This window comes from Rhea pennata, chromosome 10, assembly GCF_028389875.1.
Source record: "Rhea pennata isolate bPtePen1 chromosome 10, bPtePen1.pri, whole genome shotgun sequence".
In the NCBI taxonomy this organism is placed as follows: Eukaryota; Metazoa; Chordata; class Aves; order Rheiformes; family Rheidae; genus Rhea; species Rhea pennata.
In genome coordinates, this window is record NC_084672.1 from 14,266,090 (window position 1) to 14,277,579 (window position 11,490).

At 39.4% G+C, this 11,490-nt stretch overlaps 1 protein-coding gene across 2 annotated transcripts; it reads right to left on the reverse strand.

Moving 5' to 3' along the window:
• Positions 1-1,496: 1,496 nt before the first annotated feature.
• ARPP19 (cAMP regulated phosphoprotein 19) lies at positions 1,497-11,181 on the reverse strand. 2 transcript variants are annotated; one of them, XM_062583620.1, is made up of 3 exons: positions 10,948-11,158; positions 5,886-6,008; positions 1,497-2,427 (listed from the first exon to the last, which is right to left on the reverse strand). In XM_062583620.1, exons 1-3 carry the CDS (start codon positions 10,990-10,992, stop codon positions 2,257-2,259), a joined length of 339 nt encoding a protein of 112 aa, XP_062439604.1. In that variant the 5' UTR covers positions 10,993-11,158; the 3' UTR covers positions 1,497-2,256. The 2 variants fall into 2 exon arrangements, with proteins under 2 accessions (XP_062439604.1, XP_062439605.1); XM_062583621.1 differs by lacking the exon at positions 1,497-2,427 and adding an exon at positions 5,344-5,807 and having other exon boundaries at positions 10,948-11,181.
• Between the last annotated feature and the right edge of the window lie 309 nt (positions 11,182-11,490).

Here is an 11,490-nt window from a genome sequence, read left to right on the forward strand (position 1 = left end):
CCAGTCCTATAATTAAGTTCTGATTTTCATTTATACATACAAAAATAAAGAGGAATTTTCACATTAGGACTCACATCTACAAAAAGCAGTTTACTCCAATAAATTCGTTTTCCTTGCTATATTGGTTTACGTTTAACTTGGTATATTCTTCTCCCAGCCTAACTTCTTACCTAAAGAAACCAAGTAGGTCTGTTTCTTCAGCCTGCTCCTGTGAAAAAAAAAATCACAAATTCATCAAAATGCTAATGGTAGATAAGGGAGGGGGGAGTGTTCTCAAGCCTGTCCTTAATTACTATATAGACTGAAAATAAGGTTAGCAATTTGGAAATCCTCTGAATGGAGAAGAATATACTGGTTATTTAGACACTGATAGACTTTGCTCATGCTCTGATCAAACTGAGACCAAATTAAGATTATTCATTTTCCTGATCATTTTCTGATGTACAAGTTTGCCTTTAAAAGAGAGCACTGCAAAAGATATGGGCCAATGTTGTTCTTGACGAGCAATTACTTATCCTGTAAGACCTTTCTGAACATGTCAATAAAAAGCACATTATTTGAAAAACATGCATGTTCATTAAGAACATCTTCTCTTATGATGCCTGTATTGTGTTTTTTTTTTTTTAACCGAAACTGTATCAGAACATTTTCTTTAAAGAAAATAGTATTCAGTAGGCTGATCTTTTGAAAGAGCTTATACTCCCAGAGAACATCACAGCTGTGATTACTTATATTAAAATCAATTACATTTTGGATCACACTATACTTTAATACATCTGCTTTCATTGAGTAAACATGCTCTTAAACACATCAAGTTACCTATCTAATATCAACTGTATTTTGGCAATCTAGTACTTATGACTTGCATCATGTAGATGATCTGAGGTTTGCTCCCATTTACTGGCATGAAAAACTGCCTATTCCTCCATAGGTCATTATATTAAAAAAAAATTTTTTTTGAACTGGTATTTATATGTTGCCCAAAGCCAGTGAGCAACTGCTGTATAACAAAGAGACAAGGAGTTAGTTTACTACCACTTCAGGAGTTCAAGAAGAAAATTAAAGGTATATACTCTTTCACTTCCAGAAGTCTGAGAGTCAAAGACAACAGAGTATCTAACCTTAGCAAGCTTAGATTTGAAGTCTGTCATGAGGGAAACTCTCAAGCACAATTCATTTCTTTCCCATCATCACACAGAGCATTTCAGCTTTAAAAGCTTAAAGAGATGCTGAATAAAAAGGGCACCTGCCTTCAAATATAGGTATGAATTTCAGATTAAATTTGAATGTGTGTAGTTGTTGCTGAATAAAATATACAACTGCAAAAGCATATGGCTGAATCAAGTGTGTTTCACAAATCTCAGGTATGCAGTTTTTACTTTCAGTAGCAAGATTCTGGGCTCCTAGTTTCAGGTACTCTGAAAGGTACAGAATCACTTGTGCTTTGACTGGCACATTATCTGCTTTTTAAAGTGTAAAATTAATAGACATTTGCAAAAGGTTGTGCAAAACTATTGTATTTACAAAAATGGCACAAGAGTGAATTCAACAGTCTATGCACATGCACACTTCATTCACATCTTCAACGAAAGTGTGTTCTAAGCTACAGAACTCAAGAGAATACCAGCTTCAACAGGCAGTTGTCAATAAGCACTAGGTTCACAAGAGTTACACCAGGATGGGCAAATATTGCCCAAGTAAAAACTCTATTGTTAAAGCTGAAACAGGTTTAAGGCCGTTCAAGAGCAGAAACAAAATTCAGTCAGAGCCCTGTCTTTGTTTTTATACATGCTTCATCTTCTAGCAACTTGTGATCTAAACCTCTATTTTAGACAACAAACCCAAACACAGAAGAAAAACCAACACAACTGGAGGTTATATTAAATACAAATATGCTGTAATTAAGGTGAAATAACAAAAGCAGGAACATTAAAAGTTGTAAAACTTGTGATGTCACTTGCTGGAACCAGTCCTACACTAGGAAATGGGCAATATGTACATTTTCAAGTAGATTACATTGCTCTAACCAAACTTGTCCTTTTAATCAGTGCATTGTTCTCAACTACTCCAAACACTACACGTTTTACTTCTTAACAGTACTCCCTTACAATAGCAGCACATGCTATCGCTACCTGCAAAGCTGTCAGTCTCATGACTTAGTGTAAGAAAAAAAAAAAGGAGGGGGAGTGAGGTGAGAAATAACTATTAGGGAGAAATAACAGGAATGAGAATATTCATGCAGTTCAGCTGTTCTAGTCAGCCAGCCAGCTTGCTAGCAACAAGAGAAGGTTTCCGCTGCGGGAGATCCTGTGGAGTAGGAATATGGTCACCAGTGACTTCTGTCTTGTCAGGAGCTGCAGTAGGCAGTTGCTTATTCTTCATCTTTGCTTTAGCCATGTTGTAATCGCCAGAGTCAAAGTACTTTTGCTAAAAGACAAAATTATATACATATATTTAAAAGTCTGAAGTGTTAGATATATATGCTGAATTACGTGGTTAAATAGATTCTTTAAAACTTAAAAATTGTTATTAAAACTTTTTGATTTGTAAGATAACTAGCTCTACGCTGATCAAAAAAATCCTATCAAAAGTATCAGGCATGCATAGTTAAATTCGGAACATTATTAAGTGAATGGTTAAGGTTCCACAGATACCATTCATCTAATATCACGTGGCCATTATTTTTGCCTTAGTTTTCACAAGAGCATTGCTCACCCACACTTCAGCCCTTAGGGTTTGTAAAATCTGTTGCAGTGAGAAATCTCTGCTAGACAGAATAACCAAACTATATCAATGTAGGAACTAAAGCTGGAGAACTGAGTCTGCTCTGTCATACCGTATCAAAGCAGCACAAAACTGCATATAACAAGAAAACGTCTTAGCTGCATATATTCAAACACTGAAGCTACAAACCCTAAATTCCAAAATTTGTTATTCAGTTGAGTCAAATCTACTGTCCAGAACTTCTGAAAAGCACTGTGAATGAAATTCTTATCAGAACTCCAGGTTTCTTCTGGACATAAGATACTCATTTAGAATCTAAGGAATACATTAAGTTTGAATTTTGCTTTACGTTCACTTTGCAAAACAGTGTTCCTTAAATACAAACGTTCATATTATATTTCTATAAACTTTTATTAGTATTAACCTTTACAATCCTTTTTGCTGTCACATCTCTCAATGTTGTCTATGGATGTTAAAGACAAACAACTTAAAACTATCTGTGTTATGATAAGATGAAGCATCATTCAAGTCCTGCACAAAGTCTTCTATTGCTGGTTCACACATTTTAGAGAAACAAATGTATTTTGTTATACCTATTCAGAGGCCTACCACAAAGGTACTTTTAACTTACAACTTCACACAGATTACCAAATGAAGCCAAAAATTAGATTCAGAAGAAAGACTAGCACTAGCAATTACTGCTTACAATGCACAATCACCTCTGAAGAGAACACTCCCTAGGTAAGTTTACATGGGCATTACCTCTAAGTCAGTTCCACAGCAACCATCATTTCCTGTTATGTTTAAGAGCTGTCAGAGAACATATTACCACCTCTCCCTTCATTTTGTATTAGTACTAACTACTTGTAAAATGTTCAGTGTCAGCAGTTGAAGAGAAGTAATTTAAACACCTGAATTAACAGGTGTTTACCTAAGAAATGAAGAGGAGATATATTTAGAGCTCCTGAAGAAGGCATTTAATGTTTTGTGCTGTAGTTTGCTGGACCTTTTAAGAAAAAAATCTGTTTTTTCCCAGGGAGTCAGTACACCTGATTCAGATACTTTCACTGGCAAATCTTCCGATTCAACCCTTTTGACAGCATAATCCTTTTCACACCACAATATTCTGGCACTGTATCTGCAGACAGGCCTGAAAATAGGCTTTTGTATTTTGTGCTTCAAGATGGAATGAAAATGAACTTTTAAATAGGAACTAAGTAATAACAAATTGTTCAATCTTTAGATGTGTTACTGCTGTTAGCTGATATATATTTCCATCTGTAGAACTAGAATTCTTTCTGTAGAAGCATAGCATCCATTCTTACCTATTATTACTCTAGAGGAAACATGCTAATGATGTATTCATCTAATTATACAGGCAGAGTGTCTGAGTTGTCAAATACAAGAGAATCTGAGAATGTAAGTTTAGAAAAATGTCTAAAAAACGCTTTTCATGCATTAGAATATCAGCCCATTTCTTTCTTTAGCTTATTTCTTTATTTTCTTCTAATATACTCTAGCTTCTCATAAATAGCCTGTATTTGACCATCCCACTTGAACAGACTCTAAATTTGCGTAGGAATCTTAGTGTCAAACTCTCTGAAAGTACGCTCACTATCTGGACTATATTTTAAACTGCAGCAATTCAGGCACTCCAAAGTGCACCAGGGGCCTACACCAAACAAAACGGCTTCCTCCTTTAAGACACTGAACACATTAAACAAAAATAATAAAAAATATAACATGGGAGAAAATTATTATCACCAAATTATGAGTGGAGAACTGAAGAAGGTAGGTTATGAATCAGAATCTGTAACTTTTTGTCTTCCTTCATCGCAACAGCAGATTCCCAAACCCTGAGCCAAATAAGATGACCTTCTCTTGATCTTGATGGTTCTGGATCAAAATACTAAAAACAAAACAGCATCCAAGCACTCAAATTTGAAAATATAGGCTGTTACATCCTTTGCATACACAGTACTATTATCAAGATGAAAATATTGTAGAGATTGTTACTGTTGGTGTTTTTTTCACATTTGCACTGAGAGTACAAAAAATAACAATTGTTCTGCCGACAAAAAGAACTCTGTACTGTCTTCCTAAATCATCAGTACCCTATACACATCCCGTGACCATTCTGTATCTACACACACTACGAACTAGCTGAACTCTTACTTAGGTTGCCTTTGACCACGTAACTGAGTAATTCACAGAAGAAGCCACCTAATCCACTACCTGACTATCTGGACCATATTTTAAACTGCAGCAATTCAGGCACTCCAAAGTGCACCAGGGGCCTACTACCTGACTGTTCCCAGTAGTCATTAACTATGCTGTGTTATATACAGAAAAGTCACCAAAAGCAGTCGTTTCCCAGGAGATGTTACCAAATAGCATAAAACTAGATCACCACCGAACAACAGCTGGTTCGTGAAGGATTTATACTTGTAATCATTGTGTGCACTCAAAGGGCCTAAATAATGTTTTTTTTAAAAAAAATAAGACAGTAATGAAAGCACCGTCAAAAGTTATGATATACAAAGATTTTTTCAAGAACAGCAAAAAATCAGTTAAATGACTTTAAGAACATAAAAAACATTGGTCAAATGTGGAACAATATTGAAATAATAATTCATTCTTTATTATTGTATCATTACTTTTGGCCTAGGGTATATATTCAGAATTACAATGCCATTCTCAAGCTACTGATGCAAGACAGTGGTTGGTGTAAGATTACAGGTGCTCCAAGCCTTCACATGCTAAAAACAAGGACAATAATTCAGAATGGCCATGCAATTTGGCAATGTAAGAATGGGTAAGATAAGATCAGTACAGAACATATATGAGGTTCTGACCCTTGATGTTTAATATTATGTTTTTTATGGAAGTCTATCAAAGTAGCAGTGAGCTCGCTTTTAAGCCTTATTTTCTTCTTAAAAGTGCAGGTAAACCATTGATGCTGTAAGCATCTACTTTGCCAACTGGATATCTATTCTGTGGAAATGGTGTTTTAACAGGTTTCTCTTCCTTGTGCTTTTCCAGATAAAGTTTGAACTTCTTAGCAGCTGTAGGCATATGAAGGTCTGTAGAGCAAAAAAGAATTACAGATATGGGAGCTTTGACATTTCTTGTCCACACCCTGTGGACAATAAAGAACTCACTCCTTTTTGAAGCCTCTTTCTCAAGAAGTCTGAGCCTCCTGGCTTCTGGCCCAGATGAGGATATCTTGCTTTCAATTTTGCTTCTTCAGCTTTTTCTGGGCTGATCACCTTATCCTCCATTTCCTGAAACACAATCAACAATACTGTAAGTTAAATACATCAGAATACTCTGTATCAGAACACCTTCACAGGCAATCCATCAACATGCTGACTTATGCTAGTACCTGAATGTATCAATTATTTCAGTAGACATGTTCGTATTCTCTCAAAAACACTGATGGGAAGCAAATGTAAGAGTTCAGCTATCTTACATAAATACTATTCCTGAACATGTTCAAATATAATCAACACAGATCATTTTTACAGAAAAGCAGTCTATATTAAGAGCAAGGTATGGTATTCAAGTTCAACAACAAAAACATTTTTCAGGCAAAGGTAGAGCTTCACTAGGTTTAAACAAATGTTGAAAGGTGAGCCAGAGACACAGGATTTTTTCCAGGTACCTCTCTTCATCATAAAGTAGTAGTGACAGATTAGTACTTGCATGCTTGAAATAATCTATTTTTATGACTGCACTATAACTGTGACGCACTGATGTTCACCATGAAACAGTATTAAAGTACCTCAGTCTCAAAAATAGGCTTGCTATCATATTAATGACAGCAATACTGTAGTTCTCTATGCTAGCCTTTTATGTAAGGCAGTGTTATCTATGATCATCCTAACCTAGATAGCCCATTTATGTAGAATAAAATGCTTATTTTATGAGCACACTGTAAAATGCAGATACCCAAATGATTTGAAGATACCCATTTGGCAAAAGCTGTAATTTGTACATCCAGTCTTTCCATACTGACCTCTACTTTATACTCATCTGCTCCAGTTCACATAGAAGAAATTGTACTATATGCATCAAATTACTACCAGACCATTTCTAAAATACCTTCAATTCAAATTTCTTCTTTCACTACTTTCCAATATTCATCCAGTATAATTTTTTGTATGCAAAACAGGGCTTATTTGGGGAAAAATATATATTTTTTGCACTTGCTGCTGCATGCCTTGAAATGTAATTACCATCTGAATTCACAGGAAGACTTTTAGCCAGGAAAAGAATTCCCATTCAGATCAGAAGAGCCCAGTATTCACCTTTGACTAGAGTTGTATATTTACTGTAGAGTTACACAGGTAGCGCCTTCACTCTCTTTTCCATCTATGTCATCATCCTTTCATTGCATCAATCAGCATGACTGTGTATCTTCCACACAAACAGGTTACAGAAACTAATTCAACTGAGAAACAGCCATCTATATATATATTCCTTTCTTCGTACTGGGTTGCATCTCAGTTGGATCAGTCTCCCCATCTGGTTCACTAAGCAGCTACACAAAAAGGTATGTCAGCACAGAGGCAGGGAGATCACAGGAATGGAGCAGCTGGGGGCTCCTTCAGCCAGAACTACTAAAGAAATACAGCCATAAAACTAGCCTACCACAATTAACAGTGCTCTCCTACATCTCTTATAAAAGATCAAGAATCTATAATATGCAACATCTTTCTGGTAAGAAACTCCAGAAACAAAGGATATGGTAACTCCCAACAGAATTAAAATACAATAGATGGTCTAGTTGCTCCATTAGTCCAAAACCTCACAAAGAGAACTTCTCACAAATCAAAGGGAATCTAAATTAGCAGTTCTACCAAGGAAAGACAATAATCATCATAACTGTTTCAAAGAAACTTCTGTGAGGAATGGAACCAATGCTTTTCAGTTACAGATGAAAATGTAGCTGGCAGTATAAAAGATACGCAAATTTACCTAACATGCTACAGAACACAAAACTTTTTTTTCACTACATATCATACCAATCAAGACTACAATTGTCATGTGTTACAAAAAACATTCAACAGTTGTTCTTCCTATCATGCTTTGCTATCACATCAAAACTGACTCCCAGATTTTCCTCAAAAACTATCCTTTCAGCTAAACACACTTTCAAGATCTAATGCTGAGCTCTTCATCATTGAACCAACGGAGCAACAAAGCAAAATGTTTTGCTAACATTAACCAATAAGAGAGAATTTAAGAATAGAGGGCCAATAATAAATAGGCTGCATAAATATGTATTTATGGTGCATCAAAGGAGACGTATAAGCAAATTCTCAGGGTTGACATAATCACACAGTAGAGAATCAAAAAATACGGCTAAACTGGACACAGACTATCATCACCTACTCTTGATTGAGAAAATTAAGATCCCAAAACAGCAGGAAACAAATTAAAGAAGAACTTCAACCTCAATATTTGCAGTGTCAAACAGAACCAGCTGATGGTAGCTTCGAAGAGGAGATAGTTCTTCACATAACGTACAGTTAAACTACAGAACTCCTTGCTACAGGATAGAGTAGATGCCAAGAATGGATTGCCAAGATGGATTCAAAAAGAAGCTGGATGTGAACACTCACAGCTCAAAAGGCTCTTAAGTCATAGATTGCTGAGGCTTGGGATAGTAGTTGGAGGAAAAAAAATCACTGTATGCTTGCCCTAGCCTTACATTCTTGTGCAGTTTAGGTAGTACCAAGTAGTGTTGGAGATGCATCACTAGTCCAAACTAACCCTGAACCCAAGTCAATAAGGCTGGTCTTATATTTAGTATTTTTCCTTTAAGTTATAAATAACCAAGTGACTAACAACAGATGGAAAAAGAATCAAAACGCATCATGTTCTTCCTTCTAGCAAATTATAATTTTTGTCTGATAGGTCTGCTTACTTCATTAAAAGACAGCCAGTAGTTAGATAATTCATTGGAAGGTAGCTTTTGCCTTTTAATCTTTACAGCAGTACTAAATGTGTGAGGTTTCACATCTGCTGGACAAGTAAACTGCATGGCTAAAAAAGAACCACTAGCCTTCTCAAACTGTGGTATGAAGAGCTCAGCCTCTCCAACAAAAGAATCAGACAAAATGACAAGCAGAAATGGGAAAACAGGACTAGAGCAACAATGTAAGTCTTCACCCAACAGCTACATCAAAAGCCAGTTTAAAACAAGATGCACCATTTTTAACAACTTCCTGAAAAAACAGGGATTTAAGGCAAAACAAAATGAAACAATCAAGCACATTTTCCATAACCTAAAGGCTTCTTTGTTGTTGTTCAAATTCCCTGTCCCAATATTCTTAGTTTTCACACTGAGAACTGGAAACACTGGTCTTACACAAGTTTTCAAATGTGTATCAATTTCCTGTTTAACATCTTTCTCATCTAACATATATTCATTCTCCTTAGACCACATTAGAAAAACTTAAGAGTAAAAGGTTTGATCATTAAGCCACTTTTTAGTCAAGGTTGCTTTAGGGGCTTAATCTTTTCCAAGCACATATATGAAGTATTTAAGCAAACCTGTTTTGCAAGAAGTACTTCAGAGCTAAGCATTTGCTAAGCCAACGTTCAGTTTTGTCTAGCCTGGCATAAACATTTTTAGTGAAGTTTAGTATTGTAATGCCATAACACAACTTTGAAATACTGATATCACAGTATCCTTACATATATAATCTTATATAATCTTACAGAAAACAAACACAATTCTATTTGCTTTTTTCATTTCATTTGGCTTGAATAAGTCACACGATTAAAACTGAAGTAGAAAATTAGTGAGGAATCCCTATATCATAAACACTCAGTGAATTTTCAAAATACCATGTGTAAGCCCTACATTTTAAAACTTCATATCGCAACTGAGTTGGCAAAATGAGCTGAAGTCACTTGACTTCATCAGAACACCCTAGAAGGCATCACAATAAACTTCCTACCACATGTTTTACTATGCTCTTATTACAGAGCTATTCCAGGACCGCAACCACAATTTTTGTATGCTTTGAATAGAAACACTATCCTTTCAATAATCTACCTAATGTGAAAGTACATTTGAGCTGCAGAACACAAAATTTTAAAAACACAGACAATATACTAGCTGTAGAAGGTTGGACCTGATTATTGCACTTACAACATTATCACTCTATATTACCCCAAATCTTTCCTTCTTACATGGCAAACTCATATTACAGACTGTAAATTATTAAATAAAATCTCAGATAAGTGAGGTAAATTAAGCTTTTCCTTTTATGGTCCTTCAGAGCAGCGCTTGTTTCATAACTTCTTCCAATTAGAAATAGCTACAGAGATTGCAACTGAGTCCATATAAGAAAGATGAAACTAAGAAACCAAATTACTTTTTAAAGTCATGTCCAGCAGAAGGAAATAGCAAACAGCATACAGTCACCTATGAAGCTAAATCCCATTTAAGCATCTGTAAAATTATTAGTTACAACAATGACATGAGTGCCTTTAAACTTAGCAGTTGTTCTTTCTAGAAGCCACATTTCAGTACGACGAGCTGCAACACAGCAATTGGGTTTTGTGTATTTTTCTTTCTTAGTAGATTACCTTAATTTTATATATATATATATATATATATATATATATATATATATGTATATATACACACACGCACACACACTCATATAATAGCAATAAAGTTTGACTAGTTGGATTATCACCGGTCTCCAGCCCCTGAGACTGCGAGGAGAAAGTCTTTCCCCCGCGGACACGGCGGGCAGAAGAGCAGCAGGCGGCCGGAGGAGCCGGGGCAGGCCCCGAGCGCGGACGCGCCCTCCTGCTGGGGTTGCCGAGCGGCTGCTGACGGGGAATCACGGTGCCGAGCGCGGAGCCAGCCCGGCGATGCGGCTCCTCCGCCCCGAGGCGCGGGCGGCAGGGCCTGCAGCGCGGCGCCGCGCCCGCAGCGCGCCCAGGGCCTGGCCCTGCCCCTGCCCCAGCGGGGCCGAGGGCCGCCGGGGCTGCTGCGCAGCCAGGCCCGCGGCGCTGAGGGAGCCCGGAGAGCGGCGCGGCGGCAGCCAGGCCGGGAGACGCCGCCCGGAGGGCCGCCGCCGGCTGCGGGCGGAACGGAGGGAGAGGCCCGGCCGCCGGGCCCGGCGCCCGCTGCGGCGCGCAGACGGAGACGGAGGAAGCCGCTCGGTGGGCCGGCGCGGGCCACCTGGCACCCACCTTCTGCTCCTCGGCCGAGGCGGGCTCGGCGCTCTCGGCAGACATGGCGCCCGGCAGCAGCGACCGCGGCGCGGAAAGGGCTCGCGGGGACGCGCGACCGCCGCTCCCGCCGCGCAGCGCAGCCGCCTCCTCCGCACAAGATGGCCGCCGCTCTCACGACGGTGAGCCGGCGGGCCCAGACTTCCTCCGCGCGCAGCCTCCCCCGACGGCACCGCCGCCCTCCCAGAGCGCGGCGGAGGCGGAACTTCCGTCCCTGCGCCCCAGCTCCGGCCGCTTCTCTGACGTCACGTCCGCCCTGCCGCCAGGCATGCTGGGAGTTGTAGTGCCCGGGGCAGCCGCGGGGGGCCTGGGCCGGGTCGGGTTCCCGGGACACGGGCCGACAGGCCACGTAACGGCCACGAGGTCTTCGCTCGGGAAAGCGAAGACAGGCCCCGGCACGGAGCGCCGCGGAGGGGCACGCGGCGGGGTGCCCGCGCCCGGCTCGGGGCCGCCGGCCCGCTCCGCGCGGCGCCGCCGCGGCTTCGCTCGCCGCCCCAGGCCGGG